Source organism: Sus scrofa, chromosome 13 (genome assembly GCF_054392235.1).
Source record: "Sus scrofa isolate SSC_HxYL_T2T_F1_AM1 chromosome 13, Sscrofa_HxYL_maternal_Yorkshire_Landrace_v2.0, whole genome shotgun sequence".
Classification (NCBI taxonomy): domain Eukaryota; kingdom Metazoa; phylum Chordata; class Mammalia; order Artiodactyla; family Suidae; genus Sus; species Sus scrofa.
This window is the reverse complement of record NC_139395.1, coordinates 220,174,410-220,198,165: the sequence shown is the minus strand read 5'-3', so window position 1 is coordinate 220,198,165 and position 23,756 is coordinate 220,174,410. Positions and strand designations below refer to the sequence as shown.

The 23,756-nt window shown below is 53.9% G+C and overlaps 1 protein-coding gene across 1 annotated transcript; it reads right to left on the bottom strand.

Annotated features, from left to right (window-relative positions):
- MX2 (MX dynamin like GTPase 2) lies at positions 1–22,995 on the bottom strand (the record flags this gene model as incomplete). Its single annotated transcript, NM_001097416.1, is given in 8 exon segments — positions 1–786; positions 5,278–5,476; positions 10,196–10,334; positions 12,050–12,204; positions 14,588–14,719; positions 15,309–15,501; positions 16,031–16,339; positions 22,857–22,995. Coding segments are annotated over 7 exon segments (1,170 nt in total). The 3' UTR covers positions 1–674.
- Between the last annotated feature and the right edge of the window lie 761 nt (positions 22,996–23,756).

Here is a 23,756-nt window from a genome sequence, read left to right as displayed (position 1 = left end):
AGCATGTCGAGTTCCTGGGCCAGGAATGGAACCCATGTCACAGCTGTGACCTGAGCCGCTGCAAGGACAATGCCTGATCCTTGACCCGCTGTGCCACAGGAGAACCCCTACACTGTGCATTTTTAACCTAGTACAAATTTTGCCAACTCAGTGTTCATTCCTTTTCACACTGCGAACCAGGCACCAGAGTTTTCTTCTTTTCCTTTTTGCATCCTTCAAAGTGACAGATTCAGCTCTGTTTCAGCATTATGCAGTTGTTGCTCCCCCAGTTCAGAAGCTCTCTCGTGAGCCTCTGACCAGCACTGATGAGGTTTCCAGAATGTGCTTGTTTCTCTGTTGCTTTGGACAGTTCAGTGGGGAATCTTAGACAACCCATGACCAAGAAAGTGACTTGGGGAATTCCCATAGTGGCTCAGCAGGTTAAGAACCAGACATAGGGTCCATGAGGATGTGGATTCGATTCCCGGCCTCACTCAGTGGGTTAAGGATCTGGTGTGGCCACAAGCAGCGGTGTAGGTCAAAGATGTGGCTCAGATCCCATGTTGCTGTGGCTGTGGTATAGACCAGCAGCTACAGCTCTGACTTGAACCCTAGGCTGGGAGCTTCCACATTCTGCAGATATGGCAGTAAAAAGAAGACGAAGAAAAAAAAGAAAGTGACTTGGACAGTCATTTTTACATCCCTTGTACCTCAACCCACCAACTCACACTGATATGCCCGATGAGCTCGACGGTGAGTCGTTCTGCCAGACGAGGCACTGTGGCCTTTCCTTCCTCCAGCAGGATTCTGAAACGAGACAGAGCACACGAGAACTTAGGAAGGCCCCACAGGATCATGTTCCAAAAACTGGGCCTTGTAAGCAGGTAGGTGAGCTCAGCTCCTTGGAGCAACACGGGACTTCAGAAAAGCCAGGGAGGGCATGAGAAGGACAGTTGATAATGATGGAGCAAGCCCAGACCTAAGCAGGAATGGTGCTGGGAAGGTTACATTGATTTTCTCTTCTTATCATTGCAATAAACTCATGAGGCAAGTCATCTTTTCAGGGAACGCAAACCAAAGATAACTTCGTAGAGGTGACGTGACTTTCCCAAACTACTGTCTTATTTCTTCTATCCAATGTTGGTCCCTGAATAGCTAAGTCAGTCTTGATAAAGAAGAACAAAGCTGGAGGGAGGCATCGTATTTCCTGACATCAAATATATTACAAAACTACCATGATTAAAGCAGTATGGTCCTAGCATAAAGACAGACATATAGACCTATGGGACAGAATAGCAAGCCCAGAGATAAATCCATGCATATACAGAGAACTGATTTTTGGCAAAAGCGCCCTGAATGCACAAAGAAAAAGGATAATCTCTTCAAAAAACAGTGTTGGGAACATTGGATATCCACAATGCAAGAATGAAGTTGGACCCTAATCTTACACTAGACACAAAAGTCAACTGAAAATTGAAGGCTTAAGTGTAAGACCTGAAAACTCCTAGACGAAAACATGGGGGAACAGCTTCATCATATTGATCTTGGAAACGACTTCATGGTCTGACACCAAAAGCACAGTCAACAAAAGCAAAAAGAGACAAGTAGGATGAGATCCAACCAAAAGAACCATCCACAGAGGAGAAGACAGGCGACCAAATGGCGGGAGATACCTGCAAACCATGTATCCGATAAGGGGTTAAGTTATGAAATATATACGAAACTCTACGATTCAAGAGCAAGTAAACTCTCATACCCCAGTTTAAAAATGGGCTAAAGACTTGAATAGAGATTTCTTTAAAGAAGACATATAGTCGGCCAATAGGTACATGAAAAGATGCTCAACATCACTAATCATCAGGGAACCACGAATCAAACCACAATGGAATACCACTTCACATGGGTTAGGTGACATGCGTTGGCAAGGACATGAAGAAACTGGAATGCGCTACGATTCCCTGACGGGAATTCAAAATGGCAGGGCCATTACGCAAAGCACCACGAAAAATTACAAGCACGTCAGAAAATTAAAAACGGGGCCTTCCCGCTGTGGCACAAAGGGATCGACAGCATCTTTGCAGTGCTCGCAGGGAGGCGGGTTCGATCCCTGGCCCAGTACAGTGGGTTAAGGATCCAGCCTTGCTATGGCTGCGGCATAGGTCACAACTGCGGCTCAGATCTGATCCCTGGCCTGGAACTCCATATGCCAAAGGCGGTCAAAAAAAAAAAAAAAAAAAAAAAAAAGATTAAAAGTGGGCTACCATATGATCCAAGAATTTATTTCTGGGTATCTAATCAAAAGAATCGAAATTAAGATCTCAGAGACACTAGCACTCCCACGTCCACAGGTGTGGAGACCAGTTAGATGTCCATGGAAAGATATATAGATTAACACATGTGGTGGATACATGCAAGAGACCATCATCCAGCCTAGAAAAAGAAGGACATTTGGCGACATGTGACAGCATGAAAGAACATCAAGCACGTTACGTTAGAGAAACAAGCCACTCCCAGAAGGACAAATGATCCATTGACATGAGCTCTCTAAAATGGTCAAGCCTGGGAGTTCATTGTGGCTCAGCAGTTAAGAACAAGACATACTGTCCATGAAGACGTGGGTTCAATCCCTGCCCTTGCTCAGTGGTTTAATGATCCGGCGTTGCCGTGAGCTGTAGTGCAGGTTGCAGACGCGGCTCAGATCCCGTGTTCCTGTGGCTGTGGTGTGGGCTGGCAGCTGCAGCTCCGATTGCACCCCTAGCCTGGGAACTTCCATATGCCGCAGGTGCAGTCCTAAAGAGACAAAAGACAAAAAAAATTTAGAAATGTAAAAAATAAATAAAAAGGTCAACTCATGCAATCAGGGAGTGGACTGGTGGTTGCCAGGTATGGGGGGGGGGCAGGAAATGAGGAGCTGCTAATCAAAGGGCATGAAATTTCCCTTATGCAAGATGAGTAGGTCCTTGAACTCCGCTGAGCAATACCGAGCCTGTCGTGAACAAAAGAGCAGTGTGTACACCGATGTTTGTCGGGAGGGTGGACCTCACATTAAAAGTTCTCGCCCCAATCAAATCAAGTCTCAAGCAGGTTTACCTGGGGCTTACTAAGCGTCCACACCATTCTAAGCCCTTGATAAATATTTAATCATTGAAGGGCCAATCTTTGAGAGAAAGACGAAGGCACAGAGAGGTTAAGTCACTTTCCCAGGGTCGCTCACCAGGCAGTCTAGCTGCTGGGTTGTGTGTTTGCCCTTAACAGGAATTCAGGAAGGATCCCGTAGGGTCACTTTGCCAGTACGACTCCACGTCCCTCTCCAGCAGGTGCCGAGTTCGAGCATGTGGGCGCACAAGGATTTCAACTCAGCCATTCAACACGCTTGTTCATCCAAGACTTAACGTTCCCAGAGACCCTGAGAAGCAGTTTGCAAAGTGTGGCCCCTGGACCAGCAAATATCAACCCTAAACAGGAACTTGTTAGAAACCCAAATTCCTGGGTCCCACCCCAGATCTCAGAAACTCTGGGACAGAGCACCACCAGCTGGATTTTAACAAATGCTCCTGGAGAGTCTGCTGCTTGTTCAGGGTTGAGAACCAGCGGTGTGACTGTTAGAGAATCTTCTCTCTGTTGGGTGAGCCCAGTTTTCTCTCCCTGTGATTCCCCAACACTATGGAACATGATCTGTTTCTCCCATTCAGGGCAGAAGCAGAGAGAAAGAAGGAACCAGGGTTTTATTTATGGAGGGCTGGCTAGAAGCCTTGCATGTGTCTTTGCCATTTAACCCAAAACACAATCCTCTGAGGTAGTAGCAGGGCTCCTGGACCAGATGAGAGAGCGAAAGCTCATAGAACTGGAGGCACCTCCCCAGGGCACAGGGCAAGAAGCAAACCTGGTCTTCCCAAATTCATGATTTTCTCAGGTGTTCTTACCAAGTCTCTCTTTAAAGCAGGAGTGACCTCTGTAAGTTGTTACCTGTTCCCTCAAGGTTCAGGAATAGCAAGTTCTTGAATGACAGGAAAGGAAAATGTACCCCATTCAATGGGAAAAACCCCAACATCCTGCAAACTGCAGAGTCGCTACAGGGTAATTTACATTGAATAAAACCATTTGGTTTGCAGGCTCCAAAGAGTTCCATGAAGAGGGTTTGAAAGTGAACCATTTATGGTGGTTGGATAGGTTTATGAAAGTTAGGGATCTGAGTCTAGTTCTGTTTGCATTTACCAGTTGTTTGCCTTTCTTCTTCTTTGCTACCAAAATGGGAAGACTCTCCAGATTTTGTGCAACTCAAATGAGAACGCGAGTGAAAACATTTTGGGAAACCAAAATGGGTTGTGCCGTATGGACCCGCGACTTTGGGTTTCTAAGAAGTTCCCATTCGAGGTTGATACTGCTGGTCCCGGGGCCACGCTTTGCAAACCACTGCTCAAGGTCTCTGGGGAAGTTAAGCTACGGTAAACTTTTAATCAGCATCATCATCAGGGTTCAAGAAAACACGATTTGTTCGAATGCTGGAGAGAGTGTGGAGAAAAGAGAACCTTCCGACAGGGTTGGCAGGAATGTAAATTGATGCAGCCACTATAGAGAACGGCGTGGAGGTTCATCAAAAAAGTAAAAACAGAATTGCCATTTGGTCCTGCAATCCCACTTCTGGGCATATATCCAGATAAAATTATCATTCAAAAAGATACACGCACCCCATGTTCATAGCAGCACTGTTCGCAATAGCCAAGACCTGGAAGCAACCTAAAAGTCCATGGATGGAGGACTGGATAAAGAAGATGTGGTACATGTACACAATGGAATATTACTCAGCCGTAAAAAAGAATGAAATGATGCCATTTGCAGCAACATGGATGGACCCAGAGAGTCTCGAACTAAGAGAAATAAGTCAGACAGAGACCGATACCATGTGATATGCTTCTATGCGGAGTCTAAAATATGGTACGAAAGAACGCATCTACAAAACAGAAACAGACTCACATAGAGAACAGACGTGTGCTTGCCAAGGGGACGGGGGCGGGGGTGGAAGAGGGATGGACGGTGGGGGGTTGGAACTAGCAGAGGCGACCTATTATATACAGGATGGATAAACAACAGGGTCCCACTGTAGAGCACGGGGAACTCTACTCAGTATCCTGTGATAAGTCACAGTGGAGAAGAACACAAAAAAGAATGTGTACCCACATGAAGGGTAGGTGATGCTCTGCTGCATCGTTTTCCTATTTAATTTGGTACTGATCTTGGCCCATTCTGGGAGGCAGGGCTGGCTTCCACGGAGTCCAAGGTTGTCCTCAAGCATCTTACCTGAAGTGCGGATGCGAGTGAAAGAATGCGATTTCCCTCTTGGTTGCCTCGGCCAGGCTCAGCTTGTTCAAGATCTCCTGCTGGCCACGGCACTTCACTATCATGTAGCCCTTCTTGAGATGGTATGTGAGGTTCTGCATCACATTCAGGACAACTTTCTCGGCGCCCGTGTCCACCAGATCTGGTTTGGTCAGGATCCCTGGGAGGGGATTCGAGAAGGACAATGGAAAGGGCGGTTCTTTCCCCAAAGATCTCTGAGTGCTGCTGGGCTGTGGGATCTCCTTTGGCTGGGACCCACAATGCCTTCAGCAGAGTTGATGGCCCCGGGCCTGAGAATCCCTTTAAGTCCCTCCAGCATCACTCCCCTTACTCGCATTCTTATTGGCTCACCCACTCATTCAGCTTATGAACTGCCTTGTGTAATGTATTTAACAAATGTTTCCTGGGTACCTGCTGGGTGCCAGACACTAAGGCAACAAGCATCATCAGAGCCACACTGCCCCATCACTGTGTTTCCAGAAAAAGGTGTCCTCTGCTGGAAGGAGGGTCCGTGCCCTCTCTCTAGTGTCCCCGTCAGGGACTCCCTCTGCCCCTTCTGTGGGTACCTCCCCCAACTCGCTCCTTCGTGCCTTCCTCTCACTCTCCTCCTCACTCCTTTCTGCTCACGCTGGATTGAAAGCTTGGCATTCCGAGGGGTTGTGGTCTTTGAGTGTTTAATTTTGCCACAGCATTTTTTTTTGTTTGATTGTTTATGTTGGAAAACGGAATGTCACCTACTGTTTTTTTCTTTTTAATGTGTGGTAAAGTCTGGCCGTCTGGTCTACCAGCTGCTCGCGCGCGGCCCCCCCCCTTTGTTTTTGTCTTTTTAGGGCCACGTCTGAGGCTTATGGAGGTTCCCAGGCAAGGGGTCACAGCAGAGCTACACCTGCCAACCTAGATCACAACCACAGCAACACCAGATCCAAGCCACATCTGTGACTTACACCACAGCTCACGGCAACACCAGATCCCTAACCCACGGAGTGAGGCCAGGGATCAAACCTGCATCCTCACGGTCAGTAGTCAGGTTCCTTACTGCTGTACCACAATGGGAACTCCCAGGGTCTGCCATTTTCTGAGCCTTTCCTGGCACATATGTAGTTGATTTTCTCTGTTTTAAACTTCCTCTTACCAAGGGTGTTATTTAAGATCACATCTTAGAGTCACTAAAAGGTTTAGGGGAGGACAGGCCTTCATGCGACTAACGGAGCCAAGACATCTCTGAATCTACTTTGCTAACATAGAGGACCTTCTACTGGGAAGACAGGAAGCCGCCAAGAAGCCCCTTCCCTGGAAGCAGCGGTCCTTCAGGAAAGCCTGGATCATTGTACTTGATCCCGAGAAAAAGCAGCAGGAAGATAACAGTGGAGGCTCGTGATGAAAATTCACCCTACCTGGAGGAGGAGAGCCTTTCACAGAGAAGCCAAGTCAGAAAGCACCCCTGTCTCTCGCGGCTCAAGAGCGTTGATTACTGACCCAACTATTGAGCAGTTTCTAGATACTTTAATTTTTTAAATGAATTCATTCCCGAGTCCATTACACATACGTATTTCCTTAACAAGGGCTCATCAAGCACACCACTTGCGGTGTTGAGGAGGTAGCACAGTCGAGACTGAAAAGTCCCTGACCCGTGAATGTCTCCCACCTTCAAGCAGGAGAGAGCCAGATGGGCTGATCTGGCCATCTACAGAAATAAAGAAAATATTCAGTATTGATTCGTGTTCTGCAGAGAATGACAATCAGTTGAAGTGCTGGCCAATGACTGCAGACAGGGGTGGGGGTACAGTTTGAGGCGGGGTTTCCAGGAGGACCTCTGAGAAGGCACGTCTGGGTCGAGCCCAGCCTGATGAAGACGGAGAAGGAGCATTCCCGGCCCTTAGCAAGGAGGAGCTGGGGTGACTGAGCCACATCAGAGAGGAGCGGGCAAGGCAGTGAGCGATGGGACCTGTGATCAGAGGCACACCGAGGCCAGGCACGTACAGAGGACCTAGTTGTCCAGGTAAAGGGGCCTGGGCTTTGTACAGGTGAGATGGGAGCATTAGAGGGTAAAAGCGGAGGAAGGGCATGGCCTGACGTACACCTGAAAGGCTGGTACAGAGTGCGCTGTAGAGGGCAAGGTGGATGCCAAGAGGCTGGCAGGAGGAAGCCAGGCAGGAGCGGCTGGAGGCTTGGTCTAGGCGGTGACTGTGCAGATGGAGAGGAGTGGATGGACTGGGTCCTGGTTTGGAGGCAGAGTCACCAGGACCTCAAAGGAATCAGACATGGAAGCAATGGGAAGAAAGACTCAAGCGTGGCTCATCAATGCGGCTTCTGAACTGGGCAGGTGGATACGGTGTTAAGTGAGGTGAGGCAGCCTCAGGGAGGAGGAAGACTTGGGTCGGGTGGGGTATCGGGAGTCACGTTTTGGTCAAGTTAAACTGGAGACACTGAATGGACATCCAAGGGTCAGGTCTAAGGAAGGGTTAAGGGTTACAGAGAGAGCTCTGGGCATTGCTGGCTTACGGATGCGATTCAAAACTGTGGGCGGACACGATTATTTAAAGAAAGAGGGGAGAGCTCAGAAGCAAGTTCTGGGGTCCAACATGTAGAGGTCAGAGATGTGGAAAAGCAACCAAACTAAGAATGTGACCTCTAGCTGGCCAGGGACCAGGAGACCTGAGAACGGGGACCCAGATCTGTGACGTCACAGCCAAGGCAGGAAAGGTTTCTGGAGAAGGGAGGGCTCAGCCATCCCGACATGGGCTGAGAGGTTGAGAAAAGTAAGGACCGAGAAGGGACTGCACGCTTGTCCGCGTTGCATGCCCTTCCCCACTCCCCTTTCTGATACGTCTTTATATATTTCCCTGTTCCTCTTTGGGGCAGCATGAAATAGAGCCTCCAGGGCTGCAGTTAGTGGACAAAACAAAAGGTGTCATTTTGTTTTGTCGCGGCGCAGCAGAAACAAATCCAAAGAGGAACCATGAGGTTGCAGGTTCGATCCCTGGCCTTGCTCAGTGGGTTAAAGAATCCGGCGATGCTGTGAGCTGTGGTGTAGGTCAAAGACGGCTCAGATCTGGCATTGCTATGGCTGAGGTGTAGGCTGGGAGCTGTAGCTCCCCTAGAGTGGGATTCGACCCCTAGACTGGGAACCTCCATATGCTGCGGGGGCAGCCCTAAAAAGCAAAAAAAAAGAGAGAAAACAAAAACCAAAAAACGAAAGTGAGAACAGCCACTCCCAAAGGTGGGCCAGCGAGCCCTGAGGGAACTCAGGAAAGACACACAGACGACTGGCCCCCAACTGAGGTCACATCAAAGGAGTGAGTCCAGGAAGCCCAGACCTCCTCTTCTGGGCTTTCTGGAAATCTTTGTCTGTAAATCCGGTTTCCTGTAAATCTTTTGTTCCTACGCCCTTCCCTTTGTTGCAAAAACTCCTGTATCCTAGCTCCCCCCGCCCCCCGCCGCCTCCTGGGCGCCGTTTCTCGGGGCTCCCTGAGATGCCGGCTCCTGGGCTTCCGTCCTAATTTCACCCCAAATAAAACTGCACTGTCGACTTTCAGGTTGTTTTGTTTTGTTTTTGTTTTTGTTTTTAGCCGACAGAGTGGTACTCCATCTCAATAGAGATACGAACATCCAAATGGATCCGTCTACTGGACAGATGCCATTCCCTTCCGGGGCATCAGTGAGACATCCCTACTGACATGCCTTTGAGATGAGAAAGAAATGGCACTTACAATGACGGTGACCCCACCCCTGAGTTTTCTCTCTGGTTCAGTGCGTTCTAGATGCCTGTGAACGGCGGCGGCTAACGGGCACAAGTGTGGCCGGGCAGATGGTAACATATTAAACTTGTATTGTCTTCCCCTAATGTTCATTTTCATCCTTACCCGAAAACTGAGCATTTGTTTGGGGGAAAAAATGGAAAAGACGATTACATACTGAGTATCCATTGAGTCAAGGAAAACGACTTGCAAATTTTCAGGAAAGTAAACTCCAAAGGTAGGTGGAATGATTGCAAAGAAGTGATATTGAATAAGAAGAGTAAAACTTAAAACAATACCAGTATCCTTTGTCCAAGGATATGTAGCCACTAAGTAATAGAACAAGGATTCCAACCCCGGCAGTCTGTGCTCTTAAACCAGGTCCCCTAAAATACCTTCTGGGGGGACATTTTTTTCCTTTTTAGGGCCACACCTATGGCATATGGAGGTTCCCAAACCCAGGGCTGAATCAGAGCTGCAGCTGGCAGCCGACACCACAGCCACAGCAATGCTAGAGCCGAACCGCATCTGGGAACTCTGCTGGATCCCTAACCTACTGAGCGAGGCCAAGGATCGAACCTGCATCCTCACAGACACTGTCAGGTTCTTAACCCCCTGCACCACAGTGGCAACTCCCAAAAAGGCTGGTTTGAGAGAAGCCAGTTCCCCAGTGAAGAGTCCTGCTTGAACACATGTTCCGCAGACGCCCGGCCCCAGCGTGAGCCTGGAGGCCTGTGCCCTGCACATGCTCATAAAGGCGCTAGGGAGGCCTTCACCAGCACCAAGCGGTGGCCAGAACTTTACCCGAGGAACTGCAGAGCCGACGGGCCAGTCGCTTTCTGCTCTCTGGACCATTCTGGGCAGCGCTCCCCGATCCGGAAAGGTTCCAGGATGCAAAGGAGGGACAGGGGAAGGAGGGCAAAGAACCTCCAGATTTGGGCCACACATCGAACGCTGACCGGAGCAAGAATGACCCCTCTGCTGGGCTCCCCTGCACTCCAAGTCCATGGAGCTTCTGGGGGAACAGCGCTCGGATCCCACGCGGGATGCGGGCACCTCCGACGGGCTACATTCCGGGCCCTTCTAAAGCCGGAGGGGCCTCCCCTTCCCTTCCCGGCCTCCAGAAGCTGGGCCCTGCCTACCGATGGTCCTGTCTCCTTCGGGGTCCACCTCCTGGGCCATGCGCAGCGCCTCCGTGGTGGCGATGTCCACGTTGCAGGGGACCACCACCAAGTTGATGGTCTGCTGCTCCTGGATGTACTTCCTGATGAGCGCCTTGATCTGTCGCCAGGGAGTCGCAGAGGGAGAGCAAGCACACCTGGTCAGCCAAGAGCCCCTGTAGACGGACGCGCCCTCCAGAGCAGGACGCGGGGCTCACACTTCGGGGCTTCCGCTGGAGTGCCCGCCCCACCTGCCCTTACGGATGTCCTACTTAGCCTCCAGAGCTCATCACCGCAATTTCTTCCTTCTGGAAGACTCTCGGACTCCTGCGGCCAGAACACGCCCCTCCTTTCTCTCCAGACACCCCCCCTCGGAGGCTCCCGAGAGCCAGTCTTCTATCAGACTGATCTGTGTGTGTCATATCTGCCCCCGAAGCTGGGGGTGCCTTGGGGTGACCCCCTGACATCCTCTAGAATCCAGCCAGCGCCCCAAGCGGCAGGTACTCCATCCCGGCTCCCACGGCCCTGACATCAATACCGTCTCCTAAAATCAACGGCTTCTTCCGCAGCTTGTTCTCGGAAGGGGTCCAGCTCATTCAAGTTAGAGGAATTTAGTACAATTTCTTAGACTTTGTGGCTGGGGAAGGAGTTTCTGGGGCCGGGGCTGTGGTGCAGACCAAGAGCTGCAGCTCCGAACTGACCCCTCACCGGGGAACCTCCATACGCCGCCACTGCGGCTGTAAAAAGCCAAAAAAAAAAAAAAAAAAAAAAAATCTGGATTCCATTAGAGGCTGGAAGACATGGCAGGAGGAAATGAATGGCCTGTCACCCCACGCCCGCGTCTTTCTCTACCCTAGACAATGCCACCGTTCGCTGGCTGAAGCAGGGTCGTGGAGTGGAATGGGTCACTTGACTCACCAAGGGAAGTGAGCTAATTACCCCGCGTCCAGGGAGACTGAGGATGGCGGTGTGGATGCAGAGGAAGGAAGAGTAATTTAGCCGCGGAGACAGCGGAGCTGGCAAAGACGCCATCCAGGGAGCACGGCCACATGCTAGTTTGGCTGTGGCTGGGTTCCCAACACCAGCAGGGTCCCCCACAAAAGGGACGGGGCAGGTGAGTGACCCCAGTCCCAGGCCAGAAGGGTCTCATCCTGCCCCCCCTCCACACTGTCCCTTTACACCCGGGACCCCATCCCCATTCTCAGGCCGTCCTCGTCTCCCTGGCCTCCACGTGAGCTGGCTCAGCACAGCTGGACGAGGCTGGTCTTGGGATGAACCTGCCCATGTGAGACTCCAGCATCCCGGGGACGGGGGGGGGGAACCACGTCCTCAGGCGACCTTGGGTGGGAAGGTCATTGGCAAGGAAGCCACCGGCTCAGCGGCTGTTGGTTTGTCCTGGGTCACAGCTGGTCCGTGGCTCTCAGCCCTGTCCACTGTGCGGACCTTCCTGCTCCTGGCCAGAGATCACAGCCTCTGGTAAGTGATCCGACTTACGTAGTACTGACAAAGTGTTGCTAAAATGGGCAGATCTCAGGCAAAAATCCAATTCCTGGCTACTTCTAAATCAGAGGACAGTTTAGGGGTAACGCTGGGCTGACATGGCCATAGGACGAGGTCGGGCAGGGTGTGGATTCGCCTGTCCATCTCCACTCCCACGAGTCCACCTCGCCTGTTTCCACGACCTGCCAGGTCCTGAGTGTGTGGCCCCGGCCCCCAGCCCCCTCCCCTGCCACTCGGAGTGAGGGCAGGCCCAGCGCTGCCCTGGGGCTGCCTGCAGGGACCCGGGACGTCTCCCCGGCTGAGCACGGTCCACTCCCAAGTCCCAGGAAGGCGCACCTGCAGTCCGATGTCCTGGGGCTGGTTGCCCACGGCCACCCTGGTGATGCCGGGAAGATCGATGAGGGTCAGGTCTGGAACCTCCGGGGAGGTGACCTCCAGACTGATGAGCTCGTGGCTGATGCCAACTCCGCTCCCAGCGATGGCATCCTGGGCTACAGACGCCAAGAGAGGAGACATCCAGGGTCAGGATGAACCACCCACCCCTCCTGGCAAAAGCACCTGCAGCTGGGGCAGTGAGGCGGTGCACCTCCATTCCACCCAGAGCAGCGCGGGTGTGAGAACTGGGAAGCAGCTCCAGACACAGCCCTGACGATTCGCCTCGTTCTCTCTTTTATCTTTCTTTCTTTCTTGCTTGCTTGCTTGCTTGCTTGCTTGCTTTTCTTGGGGGGCTGCACCTGTGGCACATGGAGGTTCCCAGACTAGGGGTTGAATTGGAGCTACAGCTGCCGGCCTACACCACAGCCCCAGCAACATCAGATCCAAGCCATGTCTGCAACCTACCCCACAGCTCATGGACCTCATGGTTCCTAGTTGGATTCGTTTCCACTGCGCCATGACGGGAACTCCTTTTTTTTATTGTTCTTTTTTTAGGGCTACACCCACGACATATGAAGGTTCTCGGACTAGGGTCAAATAGGAGCTACAGACGCTAGCCTACACCACAGCCACAGCAAAGCAGGATCCCAGGCGTGTCTTCGACTTACACCACAGCTCACGGCAACGCCAGATCCTTAACCCACTGAGCGAGGCCAGGGATCGAACCCTCATGGATAACTAGTTATGGATGAGCCACGGTGGGCACTCGCTGCCTCATTCTTTAGAGATGGAACAGGGGCCATGGGGAAACCCAGAGCTGCTCCTTTGTAAACTCTGTCCTGCTTGAATGCTCATTTGGAGTCACTACTACAGACAGGACTTTATAACTGTATTGAGTTGGAACAGACCTAAGCATGTGGCTTGGTGGGTTTCAGGCTGGACTCACGGGCGTAAGCGACACATCAGGAGTGTCAGTGTCAGGAAACAGAGCACGGCCAGTCCCCTGAAGCCCTCTCTCCTTGCTGGTTGTTGCCTACCAGCATCTACTCCTTTGCTATTTTTGTACTTCATACCTGGTTGAGCCAAGCCACTTTGCTGGTGGGTAACCGCCTTTGAATACAAGAAGATCAGTTTCACGTGGGCCCATCTCATTATAGATGGAAGCATAAACTATATCCTCTCTTGGCTCCATTCTCTTTGCTCAGCTTGCATTTATACACGTCCTCATCGCTGAGGCTGCTCCTTGCCCTGTGTTATTCTACCCTGTGCCCCGATGCAGTCTACGGCTGATGGACAATGGGTGGTTTCCAGCTTTGCCAAAAGTGCCGCTACGAACTTTCCAGAACCTAACTTTGGGTGCACATCTCGGGCTGGGTATATACTCAGGGGTAGAGTTTGGGGGCGTCCCCCATCTTCGTGGGCATTGTGCCAATTCTCCAAAGCGATTTGCAGCAATATAACCTCCCACTGGCAGTGGATGGGAGTTCCGAGATGCTGTCCTGAAGCTGCCTCAGCTGTGGTTTGCTCATTATCCATCCTTACCTAGAATGTTCACTTAAGCATGCACCCCTGGGGCCCACCCAGTCCTGCCCACAGAGCTCCTGGTTAGAGAGAGTCTGGGTGACCCCAAGAGCGCTGGGGCTGGAGGGTACAGGGATCACGGAAGGCAGAGCTGGTGCAGAGTTTTTTTATTTTTTCCAAGCTAGGAAACTTGCCAATTGTGGGTCTCAAGCAGCTCTGTTTGGGGGGCTGAATGCTAGAATTGGGGGCGGTGCTTCCTCACCTCGGGAGGGAGCTCTCTGAGGCCCCAGGGTTCTTGGGGGAGCTGGGTCCAGAGAGTCGTGTGGAAACCCCAGCTCTAGATGCTGAGTCTATTACTTAATAAGGCAAAAAGCCTGTCTCCCTGGGGTGGAGGCCGTGGCTGCAGATACTCAATCTTATGATCAGGGTTAATTCTTGCCAGCCTGGCTGAGCCCAGCAAAACAGCAGGAAAGGGGAGTCTCCTCGGGACTCAGAGACCTGGGTGGCAGGGCTGTGAGGGGGTGGCTGCCAGCGGTCCCTCCGAGCGGGAAGGGACGTGGACATGGACTCCAGGAGCAACGGCGCCTTTTGCTCATTCTGTAGTTACCTAACTAACGCTCATCTCAAGTGCTGGACAACCCCGTTCAAAGGGCAGTGTTGGCTGCGCTTCTGGGAATGATGGGTGGGCGGGGTCAGCTCTGGGGGACAGGGACGTGGCCACAGGTGGTCAGCCATGCTAGGTTAGAGCAGGGCCTCTGGATAGCGGTGCCCAGGGGAGCGAGGGCCAGGGGTCCTGCAGGGGGCAATTCCCAGAGAAGGGGCCGGGAAACTGAGACCCGAAGAAAGAGCGGGAACTGGGCAGACAAGGAGGAATGAGGAGGGGGCATGGTGGGGGGGCGCTCGGAGCTGGAGAGGTCCCCAGGCTTCAGAAGGAGCTGCAGCAGCTCCAGGGGCCCTTCCAAGGGGGGCGGGGCTCACCTTTGCGTATTTCCCGCTCCACCTGGGAGGGGTCTTGCAGCTGGAGCTCCACTTTGCGGTAGCTGATCCTCCCCTGCCACGGGCACTCCTTCTTTTTCAGCCTCAGGGCTAGCGGACACCTGGTGATGATTCCTGCAAGAGTTTCCCCAACCTCCTAAGTCTCCCTTAAAAAGAAGCGCTCAGAGATGCCCTTGGCTCTTATCCCCAAGGACCTGCCCTCGTGTCCCCAGAGACCTTGTTTGAAATCCCTGTCCCTCTCTAGGGCCCAGTCCAGGCCCCCTGGCTTACGCCCATGCCCTGGAAAGGCCTCAGGCACCATCCAGGTGGCAGCCACAGGGCTGGGACAGAAGGGGATGTCTGACCATGGCATCCGTCTGAATGAGGGGTGGGTCCAGCCCTCCCAAGCCCTTCACACAGAGGAGACAGCAGGAGTCTGGGGGAGACACCCCCCACCCCTCATCCCCCCACCGCTCCATCCCCCTCCCCCCAACCCCTCATCCCCCACCCCTCCATTGGGAAGAGAACACAGACGCGGGGGTATCGGGAACACCCGGGACCCCAGCCGCCACCACGCGCTCCAGACCCAGCCGTCCAGGCCTGTGAGAGATGCCCTTGGGGGCCTTCCCAGCAACCTGCCCTTGAAACCACTGGTCCCTGGGACGCTTTGTGGCTGGCAGGTGGCTGGCCTCTGGCAGTCGCCGGCTGGCCCCTCACTGCTCACCGCTGCCTCTGGGGAGAGGGACCCCCGACAGGGCCTCCAGCACGGAGCTCTTGCCCGAACTCTGGTCCCCGATGACGGCGATGGTGGGCAGGGCCAGGTCCTGCTCCACGCCCAGGGCCCGCAGCGAGTCGATGAGGTCGATGCAGGGCCGCACCTTCTCCTCGAACGGGCTGTACAGGTTGTTCTCGGGCCCCTGGGGGAGGCACCGCAACTTCAGTCATGACCTCCGAGGGGGCTCCCACCACCGTGGGGGATTTGTGGCAGCACAGATGCACGGACGTGGCAGGCAGCCAGGGGTGGGGGGGATCTGGCTGTGCCCTTCGAGAGGGAGGTCGCTATGGCCCAGTGCGGCTTTGCTCTGCAGCTGCAGGGGAACATCTGGCTGGGAGGGTTGGGGTGTCTGGCTGAGCAGGGAGACGGCACCAAGGGTGGACGCTCCCAGCCAGAGCGGGGAGGGGAGCCGGCCCCAGGGCTACCGAGCTGGGGTGGGGGTTGGGCGGGACAGTGGCCGTCACAGCGGGGGTGTGGGGGGGAGCTCCCAGAAAGGAGACCCCAGACTCCTGGGAGGTCACTGCTGCCCTGGAGACCGTCTGTCCCTGTCTTCGTTGGAAGTGCCCGGGAGAGGGAGGGACACCGGCTGTGAAGCCGGGCTTGGGGATTCACTGCCCTCCCTCCCCCGGCTGGGGGCTGGGATGTGCCCTTGCGGATGGTGGGTCCCTTACCTTTGACGTCTGCTGGCCACTCTTTCCCCCTGGCTGCTGAGGGCTCAAGGTCAGCATATTCAGGCCCTTGGTGAGGTCCTTCCCACCCATCTGCCAGTTTAGAGGGAAGGTCATCTGCCCTGGGCCTGCGCCCAGGGGCAAAGGCTGCTGCGGGAAGAAATTCATTTCTTTGTGGGGATGAGGTGGGGAAGAAGCCTGCCTATGACGTTGGTAAGGCCACGACATGCGGGGTTTAGGCATCAGCTGATGCCCAGGTGAGCTGGTGGCTTCAATCTCCACTGCTCAGCTCCTCAATCTTCTTGGCACGCTCTGCAAAGACATGAGACAGGAACATGGCCCAGGGTCCCCAGGCAGACCTCACCTGGGCTGCAGCTTTGCCAGCCCTGCCTCATCCGGCCCCACACGGCCCACCCTCCGCACCCAGACGCAGGCGAGGCAGGAACTGGGCACAGGCCCCGTCTGCGGGAGCAGCTGGTGGCAGCCAACAGAGCACAAGAGGGCTGTCTGTGGGCTCCCGGGGCCTGGGGACAAGTGGACCCCACGCTGCCACGGGAGAATGTGAAGGTCCCTCTGTCACCTCTAATGGACTCTGTGCCACCTGAGGTTCAGGACAGGACAGGGGAACAGCATCAGGCACAGAGAGGTGACAGGTAGCTCTCCTGGGTCCGTTTAAGCCCCTCCCCGCCCCATTGCCACTGTTTCTCCCCAGACTAGGTCGGGCTGTGGGAGGGTCTGGGAGAGAAGGCTCTTTGGGTCCCTGCTTCTCCACAGGGCCTGTAATCAGAGAGCCAGCGTCCTGAGCCAGCTGCGGTATTGGGGGGCAGGCCTCGCCAGGTGCTGCTCCCAGATGCTACTTTCTCTCTTTTTTTTTTTTTTCCTTTAGGGCCAGGCCCGCAGCATATGGACGTTCCCAAGCTAGGTTTGAATCAGAGCTGCAGCTGCGGTTCACAGCCACAGCCACGGCCATGGCCACGCTGGATCCTCAACCCGCTAAGCAAGGCCATGGATCCAACCCTCATCCTCATCGATACCAGTCAGGTTCATAACCCGCCAAGCCACAACGGGGACTCCCTTCCTTTTCACAGCAGCCCTGCGTGTTAGCTCCTGATCTGCATTTTCTGGGTCAGGACGCTGAGGTCTGGAGGTCCAGTTCCTGACCCAAGTCGGGGCCCAGAGACGAGCGGGTGACGCCACGGCATGAAGCGTTTCCTGCCACGACCCACCTGCCCCTCCTCCGAGAAGAGAGCGGATGCAACAGGTTGAAGGGTGGCGACCCCCTCTCAAGGGCAGGTCCCCTCAGGATCGGGACTGTGACTGTATCTGGGAAAAGGGTCGTGGCAGACGCGATGGACCAGGCTCTGCGAATGACAGTGGGCCCGAAACCCAAGAAGAGGCAGGTGGGGGGATTTGAGACACGGAAACCCGTGGCTGGAGGCGACGTGAACACAGAGGCAGACACGGCAGAGTCCAGGAGCCCCAGAGGTGCGGCCGCCGGGAGAGGGGCCAGAACAGACTGCCCCACAGAGCCACCGGGAGGAGCTGACCTGCCGACCCCTGACCCAGAGCTTCTGGGCTCCAGAACCAGGAGTGGGTAACTGCCTTGTCGTCAGCAGCCGAGGACTTTGGGGACTTTGCCATGCTGGCATCAGGGCACTAGCCAGTGGGCGGACTGGAGCCCTGGCACGGCCCCTCCCCCATAGGTGGACTCTGGGCGTCCACCTGCGCCCCGTGTCCAAGCTTCCCCCCTCCTCACGACAGAGCCCCCCCCCCCGACCCCAAGCCCCGCACATTTGTGCCTCTTTTTCTTCGAAACCCCAGACCGCATCATGTTGTGACCCTTTCTGAAAACCTCTGAGATCTTTTTTCAGGATACGATTCCTAAAAAAACATGGTCCCAACCGACCTTTTCATGTTAGAAGCATCTCTTCTCCGATGGCCGGGCTACACATTTTCCCCTTCCACAACCTGGACGTGCACAGTCACAATTTTGTGTGTGCTGTGCCCGTTTTAAAAATGAGGGTGGGATGGAGTTCCCAAGTGGCTCAGCAGGTTAAGACCCTGACATAGTATCCATGAGGATGTGGGTTTGATCCCTGGCCTCGCTCCGTGGGTTAAGGGTCCGGTGTTGCTGTGAGTTGTGGTGCAGGCCGGCAGCTGAAGCTCTGGTTCAACCCCTAGCCTGGGAACTTCCATATGCTGCAAGTGCGGCCATAAAAAACAAGCAAACAAACGAAAAAGGATGGTGAGATATACTGCACATCACAGGGGATGTAGCCAAATTTTGTAACAACTGTAAATGCTGTGTAACCTTTAAAAACTGTATCAAAAGGAGTCCCTGCTGTGGTGCAGTGTCAGTGACCCAGCTTGTCTCGTGAAGGCACTGGTTCAATCACTGGCCCGGCACAGTGGGTTTAGGATCTGGTGTTGCTGTCGCTGGGGCAGAGGTCACAACTCTGGCCTGGGAACTTCCATGTGCCACTGGTGGAACCAAAAAAGAAAAAAAGGAAAGAAAAGAGAAAAAATTTGTATAAAAAATTAAAAAATAGGAGTGTCCATCGTGGCTCAGTGGTTAACGAAATCCGACTAGGAACCATGGGGTTTCAGGTTCCAGCCCTGGCCTCGCTCAATGGGTTGGGGATCCGGCATTGCCGTGAGCTGTGGTGTAGGTGGCAGACGAGGCTCCAATCTGGCGTTGCTGTGGCTGTGGTGTAGGCCAGCGGCTGCACCGATTGGACCCCTAGCCTGGGAGCCTCCATATGCCATGGGTGCAGCCCTAGAATAGACAAAAAAGACAAAAAACAAACAAAATAAATAAAAAATTAAAAAATAACAAACATTTTAAAACGAGAGGGGTTCATTCATTCAGTCATTCGACAAATATGTTCTGAGGACAGTTATGGGCTGAAATGTGCCCCAAGTTCATACGGTGGGGACCTAACCCCGGGGACCTCCGCGTGGGTCCCTACTGGAGATTCAGCATTGAAAGAGGTGACTGAGGTCCCTATAGGGTGGACCCTAAACCAATCCGACTGAGGCCCTTATGAAAGAGGCCATGTGTGGACGCAGGGAGAAGGCAGCCGTCTACACGTCAAGGAGAGAGGCCCAAGAGAAAGCAAGGTGCAGCCCTAAAAGCAAAAGGAGGGAAGGAAGGAAGGAAGGAAGGAAGGAAGGAAGGACGGACGGACAGAAGATAGACAGTGGTTACTGATACTGGGGTTGGCTGGCATGGGTCTGTTTTGAGTGGATCTGTGAATAGGGTATGATTGAGCAGAGAGACAAGGGTTAGCAGTCCCAGCGGGAGCATTTCCAGCAGAGCAAATGCAAGTGCAAAGGTCCTGAGGTCAGCATGAGCTCAGGGAAAGGGAGAAACACGTCTTTCTCCCGAGAGGCTCAAAAAGCCCGGTCCAAGGGCAGCTTCTTTTTTGAGGGGGGTGGTGGGCTGGCCCCTCTGGTCCTCAGCCTGCATGGGGTGTGCCCTGGCCTTTCTTGGCCTTGCTGGGGTCAGACCTGACACCTGAGTTTGGGCTGGAAGACCTTCTACCTGTGTTTCTCCAGGGGGTCAGTCTCACCAACCTGGAGACCTTAAGCGATGGGGGATCCCCAGGCTCGGCCCTGCATCCTGGGGAGCCCTGTGCAGGGTGCTCAGGCGGAAGGAGCGCCTTCCCCTCTGTGTTCAAATCCTAAGCCAGTGCTTCCGCTCCCTCTTGTGGAGAAAGAGCAACCTCGAGACTGTTCCGCAGAAACCCAGAGCCAACTGGGTGGAAGGTCAAACCCACAGCTGGCCCAGGGGACGGTCTGCGTAGGACTAGTTCCCGTGATATGATGCCGGCACTTCCTGGACAGGAATCCCTGTCCCTCAGCCCTTGGAGGGCTGGGCGACCTAAGCTAGATTGGGAGGAAAAGGCTCCTAGCCAGGTCCTCCCTCTGGTTGGGGACCAAAACTCCATCTCGGTTTTTTCTGGCTGTTCTTCTTCATTTCCCCAGAGTCCCTGAGGTTTAGGCTTTGCTACCCCCCGCACCCGACAGCACATCGCGTTACCACGTTCCCCAGGGAGACATTCATTTTACAGAACACCTAGCCCTTCACAAGTGCCAAGAGGAAATGTGACCTCTTGCAACGTTCTCTGCATTTTTATAGAAGACAGGACGTGACGTTCAAATGAGTTCAGCACACAGTCTCCACCTTTTTGCAAATTAATAAAATTGCCCTCAAGAACATATCCAGCGATTTTTTAAATCTCTCTCTCTCTCTCTTTTTTTTGCTTTTTTTTAGGGCCGAACCTGCAGCCTATGGAGGTTCCCAGGCTATGGTTCAAATCGGAGCTGTAGCCACCAGCCTATGCCACAAGCTGTAGCAACACGGGATCCAAGCCGCATCTGTGACCTACACCACAGCTCATGGCCACACCGGACACTGGACCCTTAACCCACTGAGCAAGGCCAGGGATCACACCCACGTCCTCACGGGTACTAGTTGGTCTCTCCTTGGCACTCTTCATGTGCACTGAGAGTGACACGCAGGTGCCAGGGGCCTGAAATCCAGCACGCTGCCACCGTCCCCTGGCCCCTGGGTCTGGCCCCTGGGACCTGCACGGGCCCTGGGTTCTGCTGGGAGGTTCCACAGCTGGGCAGGCTCGTGCCCGCAGAGCGGGGAGCCCTGCATTCACTTAAAAACTCCCCTCTGACCTGGCCTCTTGCACGGAATCTGTGTTTACACACACCCGCGGGAATACTACCCCTCCTTTTTTTTTTAAGTAAATAGGAAACTAGTTTCTCCGAAAAGCAAAATACAACAAGAATCTGGTTCCCTGGGATTTCCTCACAGTGTCCAGGAGAGAGAAAGGTCACACTACTCTGGGATCCACGCCTAAACCTTCCCCCCCTCCCGGCTGGGTCCCTGTGAGCAGCACAGGGAAGCTCAGGCTCTGTCCTGTAAAATCTCCCACAGTGACAATGGGCCACAGGTCACGGCTGACCACGGGGCCTGGAGTATTTCCTTCTGCTGGCAGCCTGACCTCAGCATCCTAATACATTTTCCCCAGATAACACCAAGGAGTACTGGCAGCGGGCAGAAGCTGGAAGAGGCAAAGAAGGATTCTTTGCAGTCTTTGCAGGAACCAACCCTGCTGACGCCTTGATCTCAGAGCTGGCAGAGGGGGCATTTCTGAAGGTGAAGTGTTTCCCCCTCCCGCCCCGGGCCACCACAGGACACTAACACACTGTGGTTTGCACCTAATCTGCCTTTCTTTGCTGCAGACTTGGCATCAATGGCTGTCTTTCTTTAAATCAGACCTCGAAGGCATAGTAACGTTTCCAGCACACCCTACAGTGGGAATTGCAAATGCTATCAAGTGTCCCCATTCCTGGGAGAGCTGGCTTTCGAGGACACCGCTGAGAGCGACTGCCACAAGCAAGGGGGTGCCCCACGCTGAGGCCAGGCTGTGGGGCTCCCATTCTGACTTCTGTTCTCATCTGTGTGGTTTCCTATGTCACCAAGCAGTGACTTCGGTTCTGACACTTTCTACCAGGAAGCCCCACAGGGTTCCCCGGGGCTCCCTGATGGGGCTCAGCCCCCCTCAGCGGCTCCACTCCCACCCTGCCCGTTCCAGACGAGGCCACTCCGGTCCAGGTGGTCACCTGTGCGTCTGACCCTGGGCGCCATGTATTGATCAGAGGTTCCTACGACCCCCTCCTGGGGTTCAAATAATTTGCTAGAGCCGAGAGAAACCTTTCACTTACTAGATCACGGGTTTATTATAAACGGATGTAACTCAAGAACGGCCAGACGGAAGATGCAGAGGCAGGTCGGGCAGGGCACGGGGCTTCCAAGCTTTCCGGAGAGCCCCTCCCCCGACTCGGTGTGCTCACCTGCCCCTTCCCTGGTGGGCTTTCAGAAGGCTTCTTCGGAGACAAGACTGATGACTGATTAGCTCGCTGGCCATCAGAGATCAAGTTCCAGCCCCTCTGCCCGCCCGGAGGTTGGGGGAAGAACTGAAGGTTCCAGCCGTCAACCACGTGACTCCTCCTCCAGGTCCCCAGCCCCCATCGCATTAACATAACCACAGGACCTAAAGTCATCTGTTCTCGTAACCCGAGCCTGTGCGCTCCTTACTTCCTAGAGTTTGGCAGACTGTGTCAGGAACCCGCGAAGGCCAAAGAATACATTTCTTTTTTATTTTTTCCCTTTTTTTGGGGGTGGGGGAGGGCTGAACCTGCAGTATATGGAAGTTCCCAGGCTCGGGGTCGAATCAGAGCTGTAGCTGCTGGCGGCAGCCGCAGCCACGCCAGATCCGAGGCGCGTCTGCGATCTACACCACAGCTCACGGCAAGGCTGGATCCTTAACCCACCGAGCCGGAGCCAGGGATCAAACCGGCATCTTCACGGACTCAGGTCGGGTTCTTCACCCGCTGAGCCACCAGGGGAACTCCCAGATTTCTCTTTTTTCCTGTCTTTGTTGTGAAACAATCACCATGACAAGTCACCACCTCTCCTCAAACATTTTTTTCTTAGGATACAGATTCTGAACATCTGCTCTCAGCAACTTTCAAAAAAGCAGCACAGTTTTACTAGCTAAGAGGTGGGTCACGGTGACTATATACTTAGGACAATTCTTATAAACCACTAGACCACAGAGCAGAGTCCTCTGCCCACCCCAGGTACGGTATCTGCCACGGAAGTACCCAAAGCCACTTCTTTGTGACCACAGGCCCCTGGCCAGATTTGGGAAGACAGCTCCCAGACCGGTCATTTCCCCTCCAGAATGTGCCCTCTTCCCGAAGCGGGGGCTGGGGGCCAGAGTCAAAACGAGCAGCTTCAGAAATTTACCTGTTTCTCGCCTCTGGCAGAAGCCGCACTGACCAGGAAATGCTTCTAGAAGAAAGGTCTGGGCTGCAGCCCTCCGTCCAGGGACCGAGCTCTTACCTGAGCACCCGCTGAACGTATGGAGACCAGCACAGCATCTATGGCTCGTCCCCCCGGGCTTGGCTTCCCTTTTATAGGACAGGCTCTCCTTGGTGTACCTCCCTTTCCAGTGGGGAAGGAAATGAAACTAACAGCCTGCCCCAGAAATGAAACTCAAGAATCAAAAGACTTTCCCATTACTCAGCCTCTGTCTTCTGACTCTGGCTGCATCAGGTGGGCTCACGGGGCCAGACCCCCGCCCCCGCCCCTGCCCTGTGAGGCGCAGGTGCCCGACCATCTGCACTGCTAACAGGTTCTCAGGGAGGCGGAGAGATCCAGCCAGTTAGGTCCAGCAGGGCTTTCTGAGATGGTGGAGGCGTGCCATGCTGCTCTGTGCTGTCACCCTCTCCCCGTGTTCAGTGCTGAGGACCCAAAGAAGGGGCGGCCCCAGCTCCCCACAGTGCCCTGCTCCCACAGTGCACACGCTTACACTCGGGATGGTTCCTGGCCCTTAGAGTCCTGGCTGGGAACTCAGCCCCACTTGCTTCACCTGCAAAACTCTAGGTGTGCAACCTGGGGTCGGGGGGCAAAGCTCCCTCTGCCCTGTGATGGAATCCCTGAATCCAGGGTGTCGTGTCAGGCATTTGAATCCCAGGGAGGGGAGAAGGGGGTGCGGGGAGTGACACCTTGGTCTCAGCTTCACCCCAGATCCTTGCAAAACAAAAACATCATAAATTAAGAAGACACGTTCTGGGCACTTCCATGCTCATTCACTTTACTTGTGGACAGGTTTTCTTTTAAGGAAGGAACTCAGAGGCTTATAAG